We start from the raw sequence: 26232 nt of genomic DNA, 5'->3' as shown, positions 1-26232 counted from the left end.
AGGCCATGCCCCCATGATGTAGCCAATCCTCCTGGAGCCAATCCTACAGTAGGTCTTGTACTAAGAGCTCTCTAAGCTCTTGGAAGATTGGCTACATCAGGGGGGCATGGCCTAATATGCAGAAGAGCTTCTGCTAGAAAAAGAGCCCTGAATATAACAATCTAAAAACAAACTCCAATTCTGCAGTTGGTAATATCAGTTGCCTCCACTCCTTCCATACACCCCCCAGCTGGTGTAAGATAAATGGGTCAGCAAAGTTATAACATCAGGGTCCCTGCAGCACGGAGGCCACAGAGTAACGAAATGTCTACTACCTCAGTTGAATGCCTGCTGGAACAGCTCTGTCTTACAGGCCCTGCAGAACTGCAACAGTCCCTACAGGGCCCTAATCTCCACTGAGAGCTTGTTTCACCAGGTAGGGGCCAGGACAGAGAATGCCCAGGCCCAAGTTCAGGCTAAGTGGGCTTATTTTGGGACAGGGATTACCAGCAGATGCTGATCCATGGAGAGTAAGGCTCTTGGAAGGATATGCAGGAAGAGGCGGTCTCGCAGATATGCTGATCCCAGGCCATTCAGGGCTTTAAAGGTCAGAATCAAACCTTGAGCCAGATCTGGTACTCAATTGGTAACCAGTGCAGCTGGCACAGCACTGGTTGCATGCACACCTGTATAGGCGTTGCAGCAAGCAGGCATGCCTCAGCATTCTGCACCAGTTGGAGTTTCTGGATCAGATTCAAGGGCAAGCCCGCGTAGAGCGAATTGCACTAGTCTAGTTTGGAAGTGACCATTGCATGGATCACTGTGCCCAGATCCTGGACAGATAGGTAGAAGAAGGAGACAACTGCAGATATATAACCCGCCCTTCTCTCTGAATCAGAGACTCAGAGTGGCTTACAATCTCCTATATCTTCTCCCTCTACAACAGACACCCTGTGAGGTAGGTGGGGTTGAGAGAGCTCTTCCAGAAGGGAGCCAGTTGTTTTGCCTGCCATAGATAGTAAAAGGCAGACCTGGCTACTGTGGTGACCTGGGCCTCCACAGACAATGAGGCATCCAGGATCACCCCCAAGGCTCCGAACCCTTGGCACCAGTGACAGAAGTGCCCCAGCAATGTTTAGGAGCTTTATTCCCATACCTATTCTGCCCCGGGTGAGACACAGGACCTTTGTCTTAGATGGATTTAGTTTCAGTCAGCTCTGTTGCAACCACCCTGTCACATCCTCAAGTGCACAGCCAAGATTTTCCGGGACAGAGTGTGGGTGGCCATCCATCAACAGATAGAGCTGGGTGTCATTGGCATACTGATGACAACCCAACCCATACCTCCGTAGTAACTGGGAAAGGGGGTGCATATACATGTTTAACAACACTGGCAACAGGATTGCTCCCTGTGGTACTCCACATTCTAATGGGTACTGCTGGAAGACTGTGTCACCAATTGCCACCCTCTATCCCTGACCCCGGAGGAAGAAGGAAAACCATTGTAAGGCAGTCCCCTTCACTCCTATGTCGGTGAGGTGGTAGGTCAAAAGATCATAATCGACCGTATCGAATGCTGCTGCCAGATCTAACAATAACAGCAACGCTGATCCACCTCAGTCCAGATGTCTGCGGAGGGCATCTGTGAGAGCGACCAACGCTTTCTCCACCCCATGTCCAGGTCGGAAACCAGACTGGAATGGGTCCAGGTCAGATGCTTCATCCAAGAAGGCCTGGAGTTGTTTGGCAACTGCTCTCTCAACTACCTTACCCAGGAATGGTGGATTCGATATTGGGAGGTAGTTGCGATAGAACCAATGGGTCCAATGATGGTTTCTTCAAGAGTGGCTATATCACTGCCTCTTTCAATCCCACTGGCAAAACCCCTGATAAAAGGGACAAATTGACAGTCTCTTCCAGGGGGACTCGGTCTCCATCCCCACAGGCCTTGACCAGCCAGGATGACTGAATAAGTAAACTGAATAAACTACTCTTCCATTTGGAAGGACAATTCTCCTTTGGGGGAAAAATGTTACCTTTAGACAGAACTTCAAAAATATTTTTTTTATTTACCTCATTCCTTAAAATAACACATTTGAGTTTTGGATCTAAAATTAAGTTAATAAAGAAGGATAATTGCAATGTAGCTGGTGCCAAGTGTCTTATGCAGTAATCCCATACATGCCAAGTTACTGATGAATGATAGTTATCAGACAGGGCCTGCTTTGCTTAGTATCCCACACTAGCTTCTCTAGGGATTGTTTCCCAAGGGATTTTTTCTCCTATATTTAAACACTTCAGCACTGCTGGTTTTTCCACATAATACAATACTGTTTTTAAATGAATGGCTTCTTCATATGATTCAAGACAAGAGAAACTAAGCCCTTCATTTATCATATGACAATACAGTATTAGATTAAATGTTGCCATTCTTTTAAAAGCTTTGAGTACATAGTGATTACAAGAATTTAAAATTTAAAAAAAATTGAAGGAAAATTATTTCAACCACTAGCCATGAAAAAGTGTTCAGTTACATAATATTTTGCCATGTCTATCTATTTTAAATGAAGGGTTTTTAAAAGTTAAATTAATCTATTTTAATAGAAATTTGGACAAGCAAAAACATCCATGGAGATGTTCGCTACTAGTAGAGAAAGTGCTCTATCAATGAGCCTGTAACATTGACATAAACTTTTAATAATTTACTCTAAACCCAGAGACTGCTCTACGTAAACATCTATTTGCTGCTGGATTTCAAAGTGAGGTATAACAGAAAGAAATTAACAATCACCTTTTCAAAAATGTGGTATAAATGATAAAAACATACTCACAGAATTCAACCAAAAAGCCATTAAAACCTCATTAAAAACTACATCAGGCAAATCAAATACTTAAAATATGTATTCAAATAACTAATCAGATGGCAGTTTAACAGACATTCCATCAACAACTCAGATTAAAAATAGTTTTACTCATTAAAAGACCTGGAGCACAAAACAACTTATCATTCCTCACTCCTTTAAAGATAAGGCCAAACAAATGATCAGACTAGAGAATTTTATCTGAGATAATTATAAAGAAAGGGGGTGGCCCCTGTTATAGAGCAGGTGCATCACCTAGGCCTTCTCACACAGAAACGATCTTGTCCACAAGTTTAAACTCAACTGGCAAACAAATGCATCACAGAAATACAAGAAATTAGATTACTGAAGTCACCCCCTTCCCCTGCCTTCCAGCTACCCTAAGAAGTGGTGGACCACAGATGGTGTTCTCTCTTCAAGCTTTTGCTATGACATAATGAAGGGGAAGGAAGCAGCAGAGCCACAATTAAAATTTTGCTTAAACTGAGGCGTACCTGAAGACTATGATTTGGTCAGCACTTTCTTGTCGCCTTTTATATTGCTGAAGACAAATACAGCAGCAATCTTGCTTGGGGTTGAGACCTCTAGCCATAGATGCTCTCAGATTACATAAAGACCAGTGGAGGTCACGGTTGAGTAGGTTAGTTGTGGTCTCAAGAAGAGTCTGGACAATCAAGAGAAGGATACATAGGCATCATTTAGTGTGTTACGATGCTGCTAATACAGTACACAGCAACTTTACCTCATCAAGGAGTTTAATTGAGCAGAAATGGTACTAAATGCTATCCCTAGCATCACGAAGCTAGGAGGAAGTAGCAACTTCCATAGGTCTCTGTCCTGAGCCCAAGCTCTTGTTACAATTTCAGCAGAATGGAGACAGTCAGTAAAATCTGCAGACAACAATCTGGCAAAAACATGATACACTATCTAATTAACAATAAGTCAGGGGGGGGGGTTTTGAAGAAAAAACCCAGCAGAAACTCATTTGCATATTAGGCCACACCCCTAACTTGTTTCACACAGGACTTTTTTTGTAGAAAAAGCCCAGCAGGAACTCATTTGCCTATTAGGCTATACCCTTGGCATCAACATTATTTCACACAGCAGGACTTCATTTACATATTAGACCACACCCTGACATCACCATTGTTTCACACAGGGACTTTTTTGTAGAAAAAGTCCAGCAGGAACTCATTTGCATGTTTGGCCACACTCTCTGACACCAAGCCAGCCAGAACTGTGTTCATGTGTTACAGCTTTAAAAAAGCCCTGACAGTAGTGCAGAGCCATAAGCAACAAAATTAAGTTTTAAGAAACATAATTGCTAAGTATTACGTAATTCTATGAGCCTCAAAAGAAGGTGCCCCTATCCTTTATTATTTCCAATGAACAGAAGGCATTTAAAAGGTGTTCAGTCCCTTCAAATATGGTGGCCAGAACTCCCTTTGGAGTTCAATTATGCGTGTCACAACCTTTCTCCTGGCTCCAACTCCAAAGTCTCCTGGCTCCAGCCCCAAAGTCCCCAGATATTTATTGAATTGGACTTGCCAACCCTAGGAAAGAAATATCTGGGCCTTGCACCTATGAAGTTGCATATAAGAAGGGTCTGAGCACGGAGTGCACTGAACCTCCTTGCAGAATAGATTGCAACCTGGAAGGCAACTTAAAAGTAAGGAGATTCACCTTACAAGCTGCTAGAAGTCTGAAGTGCTTCCACATTAACTGGGTAAGGCCAGCTGTAGACCCAATAGCATAGGGTAATGAAAGCTTGGTAAAGCCCTTGAACTTATAGCTGTTCTGTTTCAGCGGAATCTGTTCTGCATAGCTAAAAAGCCTGTGATATATACAAATCATAAAGAAGAATTGCTAACTAAGGCTACCTAAAGAGTTCATAAGTGATGCAAAATCTGAACAAAGTAGGGTTGCCAAGTCCCCTGCTTCCCATAGTAGAGGGACTTTTGCGCGCGCGATGCAACGACATTACCTGAAAGCAATGTCATCAAAATGGCAGCGTGCGTGCAGGGCTGCTCTAGGCGTTTCTGGGAAAACTCCATGGTTTTCCCAGCCACTCTAGCCATTTGGGAGGTTAAAAACTCTATGGTACCTAGAGGGCCGGCGGGTTGGGAACCTCCCTGGTGGAGGAACCCCACCCAGAACCCCACCCGGACTGGGGGCTTAGCAGCCCTAGAACAGAGGATGTCCTATCTCAACCATTCTTATTCATTATGCTATTCTAGCTTTATGCCTATGGAAGTGGAGTAAAAACAAACTGGGATGTTATACAGTTGAGAAGGCCTAGGGATACTAGTACAATACAAAATGAATTTGACTCAGCAAAATGATACTGTAGCAAGAAGAGTAGCATAAATCCTATCAGAATTCTATCCTTTCTTCCATGGAGCTCATTTTTTAAAAAAGAGGTCATCACATGCCTTATGTGTACTGGTGCAGCTACAGTACTAGCCAATTGCTAAAACACACGCCAAGTTACAACTCTACCAGAACACTGTGAGGTCAGTTAGGCTAAGAGATGCCCAGGCCTCCACAAGTTAAGTTGAAATTTCTAATAAAAATAAACCTGATTAAAATAAGAGGATAAAAGGAATGGAATGGCAATAGGAGGAAAAAAAAATAAGAATCCCTGTTCTGTCATGGAAGTTTGCTGGGTGACTGTGGGTCTCTCTCTCTCTCCCCTCTCCCTAGGGTTGTCAATCCCCAGGTGAGGGCAGGGGATCCCCCAGTTTGGAGGCCCTCCCCCCACTTCAGGGTCATCAGAAAGTGGGGGGAGGGGGGAAATGTCTGCTGGGAACTATTATTCCCTATGGATACTTATTCCCATAGGAAATCACAGAGAATTGATCTGGGGCTCTGAGGGGGCTGTTTTTTAAGGCAGAGGCACCACATTTTCAGTACAGCATCTAGTGCCTCTCCCCCAAATACCCCCCTAGTTTCAAAAAGATTGGACCAGGGGGTCCAATTCTATGAGCCCAAAAAGAAGGTGCCTCTATCCTTCATTATTTCCTATGGGAGGAAGGCATTTTAAAATGTGTGCGATCCCTTTAAATGTGATGGCCAGAACGTCCTTCAGAGTTCAATTATGCTTGTCACACCCTTGCTCCTGGCTCCACCCCCAAAGTCCCCAGATATTTCTTGAATTGGACTTGGCAACCCTACTCTCTCCCCCACCTCCTAACCTACATCACTGGGTTGCTGTGAGGATACAATGGCAGAGGGAAGAATGCTTTGCTAAGCTGTTTTGAATCCTCCTTGGGGAGAAAAGTGGGGCATAAAAATCTATAAATAAAATAATAAAACCCACAAAAAAACCCACCATGAACACAGAAATCATACATACAATGAGAAGTGCAGAAAGGTCTTTTACACATCAGAAACCTGAATATAAGCACATTTTTGGATGTGCACACAAAATATCTTGGGGGGGGGGGGGAGGTGAACGATGCTTAAATTGACACATTAAATTTCAGCCTAGCCGCCCTGAGCCTGCCTTGGCGAGGAGGGCGGGATATAAATTAAATAAATAAATAATGGAAAGGTGAAAAGAAAGGGGTTCAAAGTATCTGTAAATCAGTACCAGTAAATCTGCCCCCATTTTCAGCGACTCCACCTTCCTCCACAATGGAGTATCTGCAGCTGCGGTCATGCTTAGTATTAGATATACTGATAACAGGAAATACATCTTAAGGTACTTTTTTAGCTGTTATGCATACAATGCATATTTTTTTTCAGTACTGTAGTGTTTGCGGTGTTTGCACTTGATTGCCTTGTTTCACATGTTGTCATACTTCACCCCCCTCCCCATTCCTCTTCAAATAAGAACTAAAAAGTGAATTTGACTTAACCTTCCAGAAGCCTGCTCAAGGCAGTTTACAAGTAAGAGCAAAGTAAAAGCAAAAGCAATATAACAAAGTTATTTTTATAAGCAATGATATAAAATTAGCAATATTAAAAACAAGCTATTAAAAAATTAGCATGAAACAGCACTGAATAGCCTGTTAAAATATCTACAAAACAGTTCTCAAGCTAGAAGTAGACCATAAAAACAACTTTAAAAGACAGAACAGAACCCTCTCAGTTGAAAAAGAATTTTTTGTCCTGGTGCTAAGAAGGTAGCAGAGCAGATATCACAGTGAGCCTCAAGGGGGTTCCTATCAGATAAGAATTCAGAGATTACGCATTCAGTTGCTGAGTTTTGTGCATTAATTCTTAGACTGCGGGAATTGCATTTTAAAAGTTCTTAAAATTTGATCTCTATTTTAGTATACCATGTCTGTTTTTATTTTTTCACATTATATTTATGCTGTATTCTAGTCGTAAGACTGTAATAAACTATGATGATGATGAGCCTCAAGGGGGATGTCCATTCCAAAGAAATGGTGGCAGCACTAAAAGAGCTCCATCTCTAGTCATCATCCCCTCCCTTCACCATTACATATCCATAGAGAGCAAATTGTGAGAAAATCTTAATCAGCAAGCTATTAAGGGTTTCTTCGCACACATCCTTTTCTGTACATTTTGTATATACAATAGCTACAGTGTACAGTGTACAACTAACACCCATGTTGTTAGTTGACATATTTTCCATGAATTATTCTTTGTTTCTTCCAGCTTAGCACCAATATCACTGGAAGAATGGAGTTGTCTGGAAGCAACTTTAATCAACTCCAAACTGCACTCTAGACAACTGAAGACCATTTAATAGTCCCCAGTCCAAAAGGCATCTGCCTCACTCAACCAGGGCCAGGGCCTTTTCTGCCCTGGTCTGATGGGGCATGCTCTCAATCAGGGCCTTGTAGAATTTATTGCAATTCTGCAGGGCCTGTAAAACAGAGTTGTTCCACTAGGCCTTTGGTTAAGGTGGCAGACATCAAAGAACTTCGGCCTCTCCTGCTTCAAGCGACCGGTCACTATTTATACCATGGTCACCAGGAGTGACTGACTTTGCAAGGCCACATTTTTTGTGATCTCACTGGGGCAATACTCATGGGAGCTGCTGGATGTAACAATCTGCTGTATTTCAACCAGCTTCTTCATACAGGAACAGAAAAGAAGAGCAGCTGAGTGGGTGGAGTTTTCCTCCATCCCATAATCAAGTTCCAGTTAACTCTTTCCTATTCATTTCACTATAGAAATGACTTCTGGAGTGAGCGCAAAACAGAGGGACTCTGCTGTCTGTCCTCACAGCTTCACACACAGGTGACTCTGCCTGCTCACCCTGTCCCCTGCTTTCCTGCTGCTGAGATTTAAAGGCACACACATATTCCAAAACACAAACAGTTGCAAGTGTCTTCTAAGCCTGCTGAAGTTTAAAAGGCACATGGTGGATGTTGGGGTGGGGCTTTCCCCTGCTGGCAAGCTGACTGGTGGTGGGGAGGAGCCTGAAAAACCAGGGGGATCCTCTACTGGGACCTGGGGACAGGCAAGCCTATTTACTGATGTTTTAATAAATTGTTTTAATTAATCTACTATATAGTTTTACTGTTGGATTCATGTTGTAAGCTGCCCTGAGCCTTCTTGCGGGATGGGGCAGAATAGAAACCCAAAAATAATTTTTAAAAAATTGCAAACAAAAGCAAAGATAAACAACTTGTAAAGAATATGTTTCTTTAAGAGGTATGGTTGTGTAAAAAGATATATGTGGTTCAGGCTTTTAGGCCCAGGCATTCTTTCTCACAGAGATAGCTGAAACAGTGCTGTGACCTTCAAGCTAAATTGCTTGCATCTGGCCATGGGAGGAATACCAGTCTTCCCTGGGCCTCTTAATTGGCAAATTCCAAACTTAGAGATGGCCTTGCGCCTGAAACATGGACAACTAATCTGCAGTACAGCTCTCTCTCTTGCAAATCACATATCTCAAAAACAAGGAAAGAGAGTTACATCATCTCTCCAATTTGTGATTGCTAAACCAGGTCTGGAGCCTGAAGAGGGACCCCTGAATAATTATGAATACTCCTATAATAATAATAATTGAAAATATGGTTTTGCCTTTAACAGCAAAGAGAATGTCTGATTCAATATTTGAAGAGCTGTAATTGTTAGACAAGCAGGCAGTCCAAATGGGTGTAAGACACAGATGGGTACTGATAGAGGCCCTCTGAGGAAGCTCCTTAGAGATAAGCAGACATGCTGGAATAAGCAGACTACCAGGGAGAAGGGGAGGAGAGAAGTGAATCAGATAACGTGTAAAGGGGCCAAACTGAAGGTTCGCTTTTGCTTAAAGCTGATGTTTTGAGAAGTTCATTATTTGAGGGGTTCATTATTTTTGGGAGCCTAGATACTCAAATGAACCTGCTTTGATGTCAAAGTAAAATACCTAGTTTTTCAATCAGTAAGTGTGCGCCTCGCTTATTCCTCTGCTACAAGCCCATCAGAAATCTTTCTATAAATTAGCTAGCCTTTTGTCCTGCCTTTAGCTTGGTGGCCATTTGACAAGAATTATGTCAGCGGCTGCCCAGCTCAACTTTGCCTGGGATCCATCTTGAGTATGTTCCTGTATGGGCTGAGGCCCCGACTTTTCTCTGATAACCAGAGTTTTGATGCTGAATTGGATTGCTTTCTGGTTTACAACTAGTAATTGTTGAACCGTATTAGCTAAATTGGAAAAGCATAGAGTTTGTTTGTTTGTTTGGTCCTTCACAGTCTTTTCTTTATTTTAAAAATATTCTTGCAGTTTAATAAATCAGTTATATTTTTAACCTTGGCGTGGATTCTTGTCTCCTGTAACCAGGGCTGGTTTCCACACTAGGCAAACTAGGCAGTTGCCTAGGGTGCCGGCAGGGCAGGGGTGGCAAAATCAGCCTCACCCCGCAACCGCCTAGTTGCCACCCCCCCCGCACCTCCTCCTCCTCCTCCCTCCTTTCCCCACAGCATATTAATTTCAAAGCTGGAATGGGCTCTAGTGCCACATTCCGGCTATCTAAAGCACCCTCCCACCTTCTCCTACTCCTCCCTCCCTTCCCCACTGCATGTTAATTTCAAAGCCCCCCCACCAGCGATCGGAAAAACCACGCCATGGGGCCATGCTTCCAATCTGTCAGGAGCAGCGTCCTGAAAGGGCAGTCCCGCGGCTGCTGATTCCTCCCCTCCCCACTTCCTGGATCGAGAGGCGTCAACTCAGCAGTTGCGGAACCGCCCTTTCAGGACACGGTTTTCCCGCTGGGGGGGTGGGCTTTGAAATTAACATGCAGTGGGGAAGGGAGGGAGGAGCAGGAGGTGGCTTTAGATAGCCAGAACGCGGCACTACAGCTTGTTCTGGCTTTGAAATTAACATGCTGTGGGAAAAGGAGGAGGAGGTGCGGGGGGGGGGCGCTGAGTGGAGGGGGCACCAGGCAGCAAGTCAGCCTAGGGCGCCATGGGGTGTTGGGCTGCCCCTGCCTGTAACCTCAAAAGCCTAGTCCAGGTCTGGAACCACCTACCTTGTAAAACTTAGTTTGGAAACTCAGACTGCAAACTAACCTTGCAGGGCTGACTTTCTTGTTAACTCCCTGAGAGGCCAAGAGGCTTGTCTTTTCACTCCTGTGTTGCAGGAATACCTAGAAAAGACTGGTGGCAGATACCTTAGACTGGAATGAGAATTAGTCTCTCTCTGGTATTTTGTAATTTGTTTTGCTTTGCCTTCCGACCCAAGGTCTTCTCATCCAAGGCTTGGGGTCAGAAAACCCTTGACATGGTTCTTTAAAGTTAAGAAACTGAAATGCAGTAAAATTGATGTGTCTTTTCAGATAGGAGCTGGGCAAAAGTTCCTTACAGAAAAGCAAATCAGCCTTAAGGATTTGAACAAATGCACAACACTCTCCACAGTCCACGATAACATCCTTTTTCAAGGCGTTAGTGCCTTTGCTCCATTGATCTTCCCTTGTTGTAGGGAAATCTGCATAGATGGCTTTGTGTATGTTATAGAGATCTCCCAGAGGTTACAGTTGTCTGGTTGGTCTAAATAGTAAAGTGGATGGAATGCATGGCTTGTAAATGAGCAAAAAACTTTTCTCCCACTTTCTCCTTTCTATTTTGGGCTCAGAAACAGCTTCCAGATTCTTCTAAGAAAAATACATCCAGAATTCAAAGGCTGAACACAAATATATATGGCAACTTCCAATATAAAATCAGGAGAGAAAGAAGAATTAGCAGTTTGTGACAAACTAATTATATATTTGAGAAACAAAGCAGAGATGAGATGACTTCTATTCCAAAACAAACATGCACAGGAAACAATCTTGACACAGTCAGGCTTGTTTTAAGTCTATTATAAACTACCAGCCAGGAATAGAGCACATTTGCACCGTGGAAGCTAGCCATTACAGATAGTAGAATGTGAGTTATTGGTAATGTGATTGGTGCTTGAGGTAACTCATTAAAACCAAGGTCAAATTCTAAAATGAAATCATTCAAACAAGCCTTTAAAAGCTAACAAGAGATAAGAGCAGTCCCACAAACCTACAGGTTTTTTTCATACTTAATACAACTGGACTGTTCAAATATTTGTGCTGGTAAGAAAGTACATAACCAAACTTTAAACAAATAAAAACCATATACAACTAAGAAAATAAGAGAAGCCATGTTGGATCAGACCAATGGCCCATACAGTCCAACACTCTGTGTCACAGGGCGTTTTCGCACTGACCTTCAAGTGGTGCGACCACCCTCCTCACGCCGGCGGATCTGCAGGGATTTCGCACCAGAAGCGCCGGCGCACCCAAAAGAGCCGGCGACTTCCGTCGCGAAACCAGCTCAAACGGAAACCGCCAAGAAGCAGGAAAACGTTTGAGCTGGTTTCGCGACGGAAGTCGCCGGCTCTTTTGGGTGCGCCGGCGCTTCTGGTGCGAAATCCCTGCAGATCCGCCGGCGTGAGGAGGGTGGTCGCACCACTTGAAGGTGAGTGCGAAAACGCCCACACAGTGCCCAAAACCCAGGTGCCATTGGGAGGTTCATCAGCAGGGTCTGAACTCCAGAAGCCCTCCCACTGTCGCTCCTCATCCACCAAGAATACAGAGCGTCACTGCCCCAGAAATAGTGTTCCATCTATACTCTGTGGCTAATAACCAGTGATAGACATCTGCTTGAGGAAGAATCGCACTGCTACAGCACCAACCCCAAATCAGACTTTTCCCTGCAGCCACTGTGGCCGGATCTGCCTGTCCCGCATTGGTCTTGTCAGCCACCAGCGAGCCTGCAGCAGACGTGGACTACTGCACCCTTCTTAAATCTTCGTTCATGAAGTCAAGCCGAGAGAGAGAGAGAGAGACATCTGCTCCATATCTTTATTCAATCTCGTCTTCATTCTTCGATCTATGCATATAGCCACCACCATTTCTTGCAGCAGTGAATTCCACTGTTAATTACTCTTTGGGTTAAGTACTTCCTTTTATCTGTTCTAAGCTTACTGCTCATTAATTTCATTGAATGCCCATGAGTTCTTGTATTGTGAGAAAGGGAGAAAAGCACTTCTTCCTCTACGTTCTCTATCCCATGTATACTTTTTTTGTAAACTTGATATGTCACTCCTCAAGTATCATTTCTCCAAGCTAAAGAGACCTAACTGCTTTAACCTTTCTTCACAGGGAAGGCATTCCATCCCTTTAATAATTTTAGTTGCCCTTTTCTGCTCTTTTTCCAATGCTGTATCTTTTATGAGATGTTATAACCAGAACTGTACACAATACTCCAAATGAGGTCACACCATAGATTTATACAGGGACATTATGATACTGGCTGATTTCTTTTCAATCTCTTTCCTAATGATTCCCAGCACTGCATTTGGCTTTTTTATTGCAGTCACACACTGAATCAACATCTTCAGTGAGTTATCTATGCCACTGGACTCAATTTTAGTTCTTTAACCAGATCAAGTTTGAGGCTAACCTTAACAAGGGTCATGGGGAAAAGAGAATCAGTTTATGCCTCAAGGAACAAAAACAAGTAGGTTATACATGAAGTTTGGGAGCAAAACCAAGAAAAAGAACACACATGCATTGCATATTATCATTAGCTAATGCAGAAATTCACATATCAATGGCTTCAAAATATGCCCAACTAAAACCATTTTTCAGAATCTTTTGTTACATCATGAAGGTCTATTATCTCATGTTTCATGCCTAAGCCATCAGTATTAGGGTATCATTTTCTCACACCATGCAGTAGTCAATAACATATTTTGCGTTCTTAATGTCTAGCAATATTTACTAAAGCAAGAGAATGTGCTTACTAGTGTTTGTCTAGAAAAGCTGGAAGTATGTAGCATGGGAAAAATGAAGCTTAAACATGGTAAGTGCATTACGAATTAACCATAATCCATGCTAGCTATTTAGATCATCCAGAGCTTATCCAGATGACCAGTTTAAAGCCTACTGAATTTTAGCATTTATGGGATAACCCTGTAAGTTCCAATTTAAATAGCAGCAGCACTGCCTTCCTGAACAACAGATGTAGTTTTTCTCCATTCTCTCTACTTTTTTAAAAAAAATAAAAGACCAGATACTTCATGTATCAGCCTTTAAGTCTACAATTAGAAAACTTGTATGAGAACTGGAACTGACTTGTCTCAAGCCAAAGACTAGAGAGACCCTTTGTCAGTTTTACCTCAGCAGACACCTCAACAGAAGATAAAGTATGCATTCTGGCAGCCAGGGTTAAAACTGACAAGGGGCTACTTTGCTTTGACACTATTTCTTTCTGCTCCCATGTGACTCCTTTTTGTTGCCTACAGACAGCACTTGGGTCACAACATGGCTTTGTGTGACATGATGAGGTGCTGCTTATTTTTAGTTTGTCTATTAGCTGATACTAAGCGCTCAAAGCAACAGAACAAAGCGTTCAACAACAGAAACAAAACACTGAATGAAATAACAGAAGAAATAATTTTAAAAAGTGTAATGTAAAACCAACATTAGAAATCTATGCATCAATGGAACTAGGGATTTTTTTTGTAGCAGGAACTCCTCTGCTTATTAGGCTACCCCCCTGATGTAGCCAACCCTCCAAGAGCTTACAGGGCTCTTCTTACAGGGCCTACTGTAAGCTCTTGGAGGAGTGGTTACATCAGCAGGGTCAGCTCGCTCACTAGGCAAATTAGGCATTTGCCTAGGGTGCTGGGCCAGGGGGACGCCCAATTGGGCTCCCCCCGGAACAGGAAGGGAAGGGGGAGCTCCCCGCTGGAACAGGAAGGGAGGGGGGAGTAAAGCCTTTTCCTGCTTGATATTAACTGAAGGGTCTTTTGCGATGCCAGCCAAACTGGTAAGCAGGAGGCTGGCATCTGAGCATGCCAGGGACTGGGGGGGGGGGTGGAGTGCGGCACCACAGAAAAATGGGAGGGGGTCGGTCTGGGGGCACCTGGACATTAAGTTTGCCTGGGGCACCGCACGCTTTTAGGCCAGCCCTGTACATCAGGGCGGGGGGGGGAGCCTAATATGCAAAGGAGTTCCTACTAAAAAAAAGCCCTGAACGGAACAAGGATCTCAACACAAAAAAATTTCACTTTTCTGTGGAAACAGCAGAGAGAAATAGCCTTTGCGGATGTTTCTCAGCAGAAAATTCCACAGCCCAAGCCTCATAGAAAAATGTTGCCCTGTACCACCATGGGTTTTGAAGAAGGGTCATAAAACCAGGCTTCTCAAGCTGAATAGAAATATATTTAAGTGGAAGTGCTAAGATTCAGGATGTTATAGGTAATCACAAACCACTGAATTAGAAAATCTGGAACCCAACATACATTAACTCAAAGTAAGTTAATGAAAGTAAGGTGTTCCAATGTTTGTCCTTGCTAGAGAATAGGATGCAGAGCTTTATGCCAGATGAAGTTTCCAGATTCCCGGCATAGTGCAAAGCTCCACATGTAGATATCCATTTATGAAGTTATCAAAACAAGGATAACTGTAGATAGATCCTGATCAGAGGTTCATAGCCTGCATACAAATTGAAGTTAATAAGGTGTATTGATAACTGCTAAAATTACCAAGTTATGCAAGACTATTGTCATTCCAACTAGACCAGTACTAGGTTAGACAGGCCAACAGCAGCTTTAGATGGTACCCATTATAATAGGAGCATTGACATTTCTAAGAAAACAGGAATCTGCTTGTTTGTATGTGTATTCATCATACATGTCTTCCAGGAGTCAGGTGAACATTTAGTTAGATAAGTAATTTTGTGGCTTGGTTAGAAGCAGGGCTTTTTTTGAGCAGGAACGCAAAGGAACGCAGTTCCGGCTGGCTTGGTGTCGGGGTGCTTGGCCTAATATGCAAATTTCTTGATGGGCTTTCTCTACAAAAAAGCCCTGTGTGAAACAGCAGTGATGTCAGGGGGTGTAGCCTAATATGCAAATGAGCTCCTGCTGGGCTTTTTCTCCAGAAAAGCCCCACACGAAAGAATCACTTTGTGAGGATAATGCCAGTTAGTTTCTCTTTTATCAGAGTTTTTTTTACTGTTGTTAAGGAACAACAAAGAAAAATGCTTTCATTTTCAGCAAGTTTTTCTAAATTGGAAAGAAAAACACATTCTACTTACTTGCTCATAGTTAAAGCTATCCAACATGCCCAACACAAGACCTTGAATTTCTCCAAGTTTTCCTCTACCATAGACAGGATCCTGTATGAAAATATTGAATGCTACTATTAATTTAAACAAATTCACAAACTTACTTCAGACACTAATAGTAGGCAGGGAGAATAATAGGGGAGGGAGAACTGTTGTTCAAATAGGGCAAAATACCAGGACCTTAATGTGATTGTGTTGCAGCCCACCAAACTATTTTCCATCTGTCACAGGAACATGAGTATTATGCTTTCCAGGGAGCTGTGACAGGGCTTTTTGAACTCTCCCCAGCTGCGACTGAGTGGACTGAACATCTAGGTATTAATATTTAGGGGGATTGCCTGATCAGTCATACCCGTCATATCAATTTGGTTACATATTTTATATTATTACATGCGTACTTCCTGTGCATAACTCTGCCATACAATAAACAAACGAACAAATAAGTGATCTTCCATTACTCACAAGATCAGCATGATGGGCTTACAGCAAAGATGCTGAAGGCTGCTTAGGAAGGTCATGCCCTAGAATTCCGCCTCAGCTAACCTTAGTGTTTTCCTGTCCTTCGTGTATCTTTTGCAGCTATGAGAATGGAAACTCCTGCGGCATTCCTAGATCCTATTGGAATTCTTTTCTAAACGATCTTTGGTTCACCCATGTGTGAGATTTAATTAAGATATATAGCCTTCTGCTTCATGAGAAAAGGTCAGCAGGACTTCCATTAGATAATCATAAAACTGTAAGAAAGATTTCTTACAGTTTTGACAAGTTTTTTGGTGTTTTTTTATTTTAATTTTTTTTATTAAAAACATACATAGCACACAACAAACGAAACAAACAAAAGGAAATAAACATACAAATTTCTTATTCTAAACATAACATCTAATGGAGCAACATCTTGCTTATGATTTTAAAGTGTGCTGCTCTTGTGACAACAGAAAAAAAACATATAGCCTGACACAGCATTTCAATGCATTCCAACGATTTGGAAACAACATAGCAAGACTCACCTTTATAGGGAATGCTTTTAAAGAGTTCTTTAACATTGCATAAAAAGACATAGTGAAAGCAAAAGAACATAAAATCTGCCTAGTTCTTAATTGAAAATATTTATTTCAACAATAAGACTGAACAACCAGTTATATAGATCGCTACAGGATGTTTCAAATTTGCTTTCTCTGAATCTTTGGGGGAAGAGGCAAATATCCTCTGTGACACAATTTAGGAAGGAAATTATATAATGGTGGCAGAAAGTGCCATCAAGCCCCAGTCAACTTACAGCGACCCCATAGGGCTTTCAAAACAATTGATGTTTAGAGGTAGTTGGCTACTGCTTGCATCTGCATTGCAACCCTGGACTTCCTTGATGGTCTCCCATCTAAGTACTTACGAGGGCCAACTCTGCTTAGCTTATCAGATCTGACAAGATTGGCCTAGCCTGGGCCATTCAAGTCAGGACTAATTATATCAAAACAACAGCATAATGGAGTTATATAGACTAGAATAGATCTCAGTGATATTAACCTATTCATGTGCTAAAGAAGTCTGTGCTACTACCTGAAACCGTTACAGTAACATATGGTAATTAACAGAATTAAAGTGAGTAGATGGCACATTGCTTTATGGAACAATGGTTTTTCCAAATGTCAGATCTGCTGATTCAGTACTAATACTTGCAAGCCACACAGACTGTGTCAATACCTGCCAGTCCAAAAATAGCAGACTGGAGACTATGCACAGCTACATAGCTCAAAACCACAGCTGCTGCACAAAACTCTCCCTCCAAATGGCACCTCCTTCTTGTGGCATCTTCCTTTACCACTTATGGTTTAGTGCCATGTTGCAAAACCAGATGTAGAAGAAGCTGCAATATGCATGGTGGTATATAAATGCATTAATAAATTGACAGAGCAGCAACAAAAACTAGCCTACTTGCAAGTAAGATGAATGAATGACACTACAAAACCTCAGGAGGGCTAACATCACTCACAGGACAGTATTTTCACAGTGTCTATTACAAATTCCTTCCTATTTTACAAAAATACATATAAAGCAATGTTTAGGGTTTTTAAAATCTATTCAAGAGCTCAATATTTAAGGAAACAGAGAGTCATGCCAATACTACAACTATGCAAAGGTAGTGGTGTTTTTTAGGTCACAATCTGTTTCTAGTAAGTACATTTTATTTTAGCATGTATAATTTAAAAGCGGCAGTATGGAAAGTACATCATGCTGAGGCACCATATAAATTATGGAAGGCAACTGGGATGTCTGGGCCCTTAGCACAGCATGTACGTGATCCATGACATACAGCAAGCTATTTTTATCCGTCAAGGAGACAGCTCTTCTTCCCTGAGGCACTTCAGTAGTGTGTGCACATTAAGAGTTAGAAGACACATGGAAAGGGGAGGAAAGAAGCAGTGAGGCAGCTGTTTGATGGATGCACGTACGAAGTTTTACATGTACAAACCACTTTAGATACTTCTCTTATTAATCTAAGATGGTCATGCATTTGTGGCATGACCATGTTAAGAGACACAGAATTCACTTCCTTAAGGTTGGTGGAACAAGCATTATTCCAGCACCTATAACTGTATTGACACAATGCAGTTAATTTCAAATCATTTTGAAAAAGGAAAAAATGGCAGAGTTGGCATACTTTTAGTAGGGCAGTGATAGGTAGGTGAGCAAAAAATGTGTGGCTACAGGAGACTCCTCAAGGGCTGGTGTTAAGAGTTCCATCCTCAGCTCTTTTCTCTCACCTCTGCACTAGTCCTCCTTCAGCCCTGCTCCCAGCTCCCTTTAGTATATTTATGTTTTAACATAATGCAAACAATCACATTATATAGCAAATATTTTGCTGCAGTCTTTTACAGCAAACATGTAAAAATGTGGACAACACACATATGCGTAAACATGTCTTTGGAGACTAAGGTTTCCAGGTGCAAATATACATACATGTAAGTCTTCCTCATGTTATATGTTTGGTGTACAAGTAGCAAATATATTTTCAATGGCAAGTGTGGTACTGCTCTTCACAACAGCCAAATTGCTCAGCTTTGAACCATAAACTCCCCAACCAAGTTCCATGGACCTGTATAACTCCAGTACTGAGGTTACTTTGACCCTGACCATCCTGACAGGTCCTCTTACAATGCCTGATGACACACCCAAAAACTATATATCAACCAACAGAGCAGGTATCACTGGTGAGCAAAGGATAAACATTATTGAGAATGGCATTGGTAGCTCCTAGACAAAGACATACACAAGCAGAATATTGAAGCATACATTTTCAAATCCACCAGGTTCTCTTTCTCAAAACTCAAAGGGATTCAAGTGTCTGTAGAATCCTGCTAAGTATGTGAGACAGACTATATTATAACTGTAGATCTACTCTGAACGTTATTGGTATCAGAACTTTCTACAGATGGATCTGTCAATAAAATTACCAGTTATGATCAATATGGCAGTCTTACTAATCGATGTATTGAATGTAACCTTTCGACCACCTCATCAACAAAGATCTGGACTGTTCATACACTGTACGAGGAAATGAAAGGTGAGGTCATTAAAAAGTGTTTTGCTTCTTCTTAAGTATGCTTTCTTGCTCATACCACATTCAGGCTGCCAGTAATAGTCCAGAGGACAAGGTAGGCTGAGAGAAAGGCTAGGCCTAATTATTCAAAGTTTTCTATGAGCAGAATACATCCTTAGAAAGAAAGCTAGAATGATAATAATCTAGCTGTGCAGTTTTGACAGAGCATTTTCTTAAAGACCGAATCTTTTAAGTGTTAACCGTCTTGATGTCAGAACATTTTAAAAACACTTTCAAATGCAGCAGGGCCACTTCTCAGAGCTTCCTGTCCTATATCTGATTTCTCAAATTATGGCCAACGGACAGATAGTGCAGGACACACTATTGCATCCAGGGGTTTACAGTCAGGGAGCAAAACCAGATTTTTTATTTTACAAGCATACTATTACAGATAACCATATGTGTTACATATAGCTATTGTAATTCCTTTTAGCAAGTATGATGTCCTCATTTTGCTGCCCCCCTCCATGTGGGGGCATAAGAGGTGGGTAGCACATGTGTTCTCTACATGGCCCCCATTGTACTATAATGTGGCTGAGGAGGAAGCAGCCCCATACTGTAAGTCCTTTCTCCTCTCTTTACTCCCCGCCCCCAAACCAACAAAGTTTGGTATTGCTGATTGTCTGGACTGCTCAATGGGGAGGGGTTTAGGTTTCACCTCAATGATTCAAAAGATAACAGAAACCCATAACATTTTATGCCACTTGTCTATTTAGTTCAGCATTCTGCCTCTAATATAAGTACAATACTCTAAATAAAATCAGTACATCAATTTCAGCTTTCATACTGCTTAGCCTTAGAATTCCATGTTCTTTCAGAAGATTTAGAACACTTTTTATCACATTAAAGGGTTACTTTATACTTGAAATATCAAGTTCAGCTCTGACTTCCTCATAATCACACAAAGAGAATTTTAATTCCTTGATTCTGAAACACCCCATACAGCGAGGATCCAAAATGTATCTGATTTAAAACATTCACATGGGATTATAGTTTTGTGAAAGATTTACTGCTTTACCTTCTATATCTCTTCAGACAGTGCCCATTCATTTAATGGGGAAAAACTTCACTTATGTACCCCAGAGTTTATCATGTCTCATAAGACATGTTTCATCTTACTTTTAAATGAATGTTATAAAATCTTTTGATGAGACAGATTTAAATCAAAGTTTAATGTTAATCACATTTAATAAAGTTTCAGTTATAGAAGAAAGAACTAATGAGAAATCATGGTCCAGGTGTTTCTATGGAAAAACAGCAATTCGGTACTTCTGTCATTTATGGACAAAACCGCATTTTGACTAAAGCAAGGAGGCTCTCCCCTTGATTTAAATGCAACTTCAGACACAATTACAGTTCAGTCTGTTGTGGATTAGCTAGTACAAATGGATAATCCACCTGTTTCCCTATCCACAATTATATTCAGAGCATGTAGATACCTTGCTGGGTAATACAGTGTTTGCTGAATGTATCTGATATATTATTCAATGCCAGTAACAATTATTTCTATCAACTTCTGACAGCACTAACAGAAAGCAAGCCCCAACCAAATGGTTCTACATATGTGAAACACACACACTGTCACAAATGCTTAATGGAAACAGACACAGGAAAAGGAAGGGAATATTTTACAAAGGAATTATAGCACAGAGTTTCCCATTATAGGAAATGATTTTTCTGAACCAGTACTCAGTGAGAACATTTTCCTATAGCTGATTATCCTGCGTTCATTTACATCCTACCCCTTTGCCATCTCACACACAGAACAACTCAAGCTGAAAATGTTAGATTCATTGGACTTTGCTTCTAAACCTTTCTTAGAGAAAGTGCTACATACTCTGCATATTATAGCTGACAGGTGGGCACACTGATGTAGGAAGCTTTTTTAACAGAATGTATTCAGATCTATGATGCATGAAACTAAGAATGGAGGAAATGAATACAGAAAGATTTTTTTTAATTGTTTTCCAGTATAGAAAAGCATTAATTACAGAAAAGCCTGGTGACTGGTTACTAAAGTGAGAAACCTGTATCACTCCAGTACTGAGGTTACTTTGACCCTGACCATCCTTATAGGCCCCTTCCAATGCCTGATGACACACCCAAAAACTATATATCATCCAACAGAGCAGGTATCACTGGTGAGCAAAGGATAAACATTATTGAGAATGGCAATGGTAGCTCCTAGACAGACATACACAAGCCAATTTTAATAAAATTAAAGCTTTATCAGTTAAAATTCCTACAGCAATATTTTATCACAGCTCAAAAGTGATGCCAGGTAGCAACATTACACAAACATTAACATGCTCAGATGCCAGGAGATCTGGTACTATAAATCACACAGAAACTAGTATACCACAGAGTAACTATGTTTCACATAGATGTCTTTAAAATAATGGTTTGATTCACACCAACAAGCTATTATTATTAGGAGAGACCTCCAAGTAGGCTTATAACCCGGCCAAGGAGCCTCTTTTTTAAATTGAGTTTCTGGCAGGGAATAAAATATTTTTCATAAAAGAGGGGAGGAATTGGCTCTAACAAAATTAAATTTGAAAAGTGGTAAATGGTTTACAATTAACTTCTAAGGCAGAGACAAATGCACTTACTAGTTCTTAAGATCTTTCTGAAATCAAACGTATACATTCTGAAGTAGTTTTTAATTAAAATAACAGAAATAGATGTTACTAATAACACAACATAAACCTCAATTTCACTTTCACATAATTAATATTTACACAAAGCTAATACAAGTTACCTCATATTTTCCTTCCTTCATTTAATATCTTCCAGAACAAAACAAGTTGGCATGTTTGCCACAGCTCTGACAGCATGCTATTTTGGTTACTTTTTGTAATTTAAAAGTGGCATCTGATATACTTTGTTCATAAGCATACCATGCCATAGATGACATATGCACTCTTCCACTATTGATAATTATTTTTGTCTCCAATATTTTGCAAACAAAGTCTGTGCAACAAAATTTATCCACTTTCTTTTTACAGAGTTCTTTAAATAAATGAATCATATAACAACGTGCTGGCTCCAAAACCCACAAACTTTGCTCATTGCATGGATCTTTCCTGCCACTCTCAATAGCTCCATGCTTCAAATACTCCTGAGGCTCAGGGGAAAGAAGACGATGAAGAAGAAGACGACGACAATGAAAAAGACGAAGAAGACAACGACAACGAAGAAGACAAAGACAAAGCAGAAGATGAAGAAGACTGCAGATTTAAACCCACTTTAAATCTGCAGATTTAAAGCCCGCTTCGGTGGGGTAGGGCGGGATATAAATCGGATGAAATAAAATAAATAAATAAAACCCCGTCTTTCTCTATGAATCAGAGACTCAGAGCAGCTTACAATCTCCTATATCTTCTTCCCCCACAACAGACACCCTGTGAGGTGGGAGGGGCTTAGAGGGCTCTCACAGCAGCTGCCCTTTCAAGGACAACTCTGCAAGAGCTATGGCTAACCCAAGGTCAGTCCAGCAGCTGCAAGTGAAGGAGTGGGGAATCAAACCCAGTTCTCCCAGATAAGAGTCCACACACTTAACCTCTACACCAAACTGGCTCTCAATCCTCAGGAATGGCACAGGATTCAGTGTAGATGTTAGAATTTCCAGGTTCCCCCTAGTCCCCAGTAAAGGATGGGGTGCAGAGCTGAGAAACTCTTGGAGATTTGGAAGTGGAGCTTGGGGAGGACAGGGACCTCAGTGGGATACAATGCCAAACCCTCCAAGGCAGCCATTTTCTTCAAGGGAACCAATCTATGTAGTCTGGAATAACTGTAATTCCAGGGGATCCCCAGGTCCCATCTGGAGGCTTGCATCCCTAGCAGCAGGGTCATTTTGTAGAAAAATAGGTGGTGGAGCTCATCCAGCTGCACCTACTATTCAATAGACAAGGTGAGGAGGAGAAGGGAGAACAATCAGAAAGGTTCAGGAGCTGCACTCCTGTGAGTTCCTGCTAAATTGAAGGCCTGCCTAGCAGATGTCTGCAGTGGAAAAGGGAAACTGGCAGAGGTTGCTACCCAGCTCCACTTGCTTGAACAGAAGAGTAAGTTTAGATCCAACCCATTAAGTCTTAGTGGGACCAAATATGCAATGATATTCTGAATCCCCTTTACTATAATTCTAGAGTTGGCATTCTAAGTATTTGACCATTGGCAAATACTGTAAAATAGGTCCCCCCACACATACCTTTTTGAGCCTGTAGGCATCTTTGGCATTCCCACATAGGGTGGTGGGCGCAACTACAAAATGACTACTGCAGAAGATGGAGCTATACATTCAGAGGAAGCCCCAAGTGCAGGTAAGAAGAAGGATATTTTTAAAAATATTCTGGGAAAGAGGAGCTACAAGAGAATAAAATTATCACTATGGTGGCACCTGCAACTGAAACAAATTATTTTAATCTGTACAGCCAATCACATCTCCAGTGACCAATCAAAAGCCCTGCTGGGCAAGAACTCCACCCACTTTCTGAAAACAGTTGGTGGATGCAAGGAAAAGTGCCAGCAGGCGCCATGGTGCCCATGCGCACCATGCTGGGAACTCTTGCTGTAAAAATTTCGCTTACACTGTCACTATGTAGGTGGCAGCTTTCTCCCACCCAGTTATATTGCTGTTTTTAATAAGGCCAGGAGTAAAGGCTTCTTTTCCTCTAGCTCTGCAGCAGGCAAAACCTAAAAACAATAGCAAAGCTTTTCCTAGGAGTCATTTGTCACAGCTGCTCACATCTCCAAACAGGAATAATTGCTCTGTTGCTTATTTACCATAACTACCTTTAAAGACAGTTGGTTTTGGTATTATTTGGTTTATTTCTGTTTTAATTTCATTCTGAAATAGGCATTCCAGGATAAAAGTCAAAGATCGGTGATATTTACATAAACCTTTCGTAATGCTGTTAAAAGTTATAATAAATTCAAACAGGGCTTTTTTCCCCTGGGGGAACACAGTGGAACAGAGTTCCGGAATCTTTGTGGAAACAAAATTCTCAAAACATGTTAAAAGTTAATGAGGGACACCCATGTGTTTCCCATTCATTTCCCTCCTGAGAGTTCCAGCATCTCTTTTTCAAGAAAAAAGCCCTGAGTTCAGCACATTTGTTTTAAAAGTTATTATTGTATGGTAACAATGTGTTTTTATAAACAGCAATAGTATCAACCCTGCAGATATATTTTAAAATTCTTATTGGGGGTGTAATACCACCGGCAAGTGAAAACTTGTTTTGTTCTGTTTGGCGTTCCCCCAGTAATTCTTACTGGCCCTACTCCCCAGTTGTGTTTTGTTTCTATGTTGACATGCTTTTTATCAATTTGTATAAATATTTTAAATGCCAGTTCAATATTTTAATTTTTTTTATGTTTACCACCTTGGGTGGAATGCAGAACAGAAATGTATTAAATAAATAAATGACTGATCTAGACTATACTCTCATGTGGCCCCTCTTCCTGGGCATTTTCACATCTCTCTTTGTTCACTGTTATTTTGTTGATTTTTGCAGCAGTCTATGTTTGTGCCATACTTCTTAAGACAGGTTTACTGTATCAATGTGTACATAGGGGTGTGTGTGAAATCAGGTGAATTTATCCACCGTTTATATGAGACTATTTATCAACCAGATTTTGTGACAAACTTGCAACGTCCACATTCCTTTTCCCAGCAAAGGGGACAGAATCCCAGGGAACAGATTACATGCATAAAATTCTGAGTCACACTGGGTGAAATTCTGACTTCTAGAAATTCTCTTCTGCAAGCAAAAGGCACTTCTACTCACACTTGGGACAGCCCCGTTCCAAGGGGTCACAGCAGAAAACCCCCAGTTTATCAGTAGAACCTGCAATTATCTGGATCCACTTCACTAAAATTGTGTTGATGGTTGGAGGGGCACAGCAAAATTCCTATGTCCACTGTGGGCATGGAGTTACTGGCTGGGAATGGTGTAATCTTTGCTAATTTAGCAGAAACTTTGCTAACTTAACATGCTAGAAGAAGCTAGCAAAGTGATCTCATCTCAAGTCTCTTCCTTCTCAGCATTTTCTCAGTTACCTGAATCAAATTGATTTGGCTATGTACACAGCACAGCAGCACATACACAATTGTACAAATTCAGCATTTATTAAGAAAATAGTTATAAAACCCCAAAACATACTATTCCAGGAATAAGAAATTTAAAACATTATCCCTGAGAGAGCAATTGAGGAAAGCAAAAAGAAAGTAAATATAACCCTAAAGGACAACCCTTCAAGTCAATATGTTTAGGTTTTGTTTAAATGAAAAGCTTGACCTACACAGTACAGGGAGCTTTGGGGGGGCAGGGGAGGTCCCTAAAAGATGTGATGTTCATTTGGACAACTGTGAGGCTTTGTTGGAATAAAGACTGGTCAGATCACTTGTTCCACCTTTTCATGCTGTTTTCAGGGCAAAGATACAGAGTCCCTGCATCTTTCTCCATGGATAAAAAGGCAGCATGGGGATGGTGGTGATTCTGATCTGAAAAATTAGGGTTAGGGTTAAGCAGCTTCTCTCCATCAGCCATTCCTCATATACTGATTTACCTTTTAAAAGAAGGCTGATTTTATTTATTTATTTATTTATTTACGTTATATTCTATGCAGACTCAACGCAGCTAACAACATAAAATACACAATAAACAATAAGCAATATTAAAACAATAAAACAATCAGATAAGTTGCAATGGTGTTACTTCAGGCATATAATATTTCCTTTCTCAAGGCGTACAGATCCTAGGCAGTTAGTACTAAAGTGCGATAGATCCAGATGTAATGGCAGCCCTCTCCCATTAGATGTCATGTGCCATCTAAGACAGTTCAGTCTTGCAGGCCCCGCAGAACTGCAATAAGTCCTGCAGGGCCCTGATGGCTTCTGGAAGGGTGTCCCAGAGTATTGAGGCTGCAACCGAGAAGATTCTTGCTCTGGTGGAATTAAGCCTAGCCTCTTTTAGCCCAGGGACAGCCAAAAGATTTTGAGAGCTTCACTGAAGTGCTCTCTAGGGAATACGTGGGGCCTTTTAAAAGAAGACATCCCCCCCACCATACAGAGTAAAAGAACCCGGAACCTCCTATAATGCATAGAGTGTTCCTATAAATTCCTGTTCATATTAAAATGATATTTTGAGCATAAAATATGACTTCTGAAATAGAGATTATTAAAAGTTTGCACTAAAAACTATATAGTCTCAATAAAATTAACATTTCCTCTTTAGCTAGAAGCCCCCTTTT

At 41.3% G+C, this 26232-nt stretch overlaps 1 protein-coding gene across 4 annotated transcripts in view; it reads right to left on the bottom strand.

Moving 5' to 3' along the window:
- The window catches only part of VPS8 (VPS8 subunit of CORVET complex), a 128790-nt gene that overhangs the window by 21731 nt on the left and 80827 nt on the right, over positions 1-26232 (bottom strand). For all 4 annotated transcript variants that reach the window (XM_060242003.1, XM_060242004.1, XM_060242006.1 and 1 more), the window contains 2 exons: positions 15357-15437; positions 3335-3504 (listed from right to left, as the gene is read on the bottom strand). In XM_060242003.1, coding sequence (XP_060097986.1) covers positions 3335-3504; positions 15357-15437 — 251 coding nt within the window. The remainder of the gene's footprint in view (positions 1-3334; positions 3505-15356; positions 15438-26232) is intronic.

This window comes from Heteronotia binoei, chromosome 6 (genome assembly GCF_032191835.1).
Source record: "Heteronotia binoei isolate CCM8104 ecotype False Entrance Well chromosome 6, APGP_CSIRO_Hbin_v1, whole genome shotgun sequence".
In the NCBI taxonomy this organism is placed as follows: domain Eukaryota; kingdom Metazoa; phylum Chordata; class Lepidosauria; order Squamata; family Gekkonidae; genus Heteronotia; species Heteronotia binoei.
This window is presented reverse-complemented; position numbering and strand designations above follow the sequence as displayed.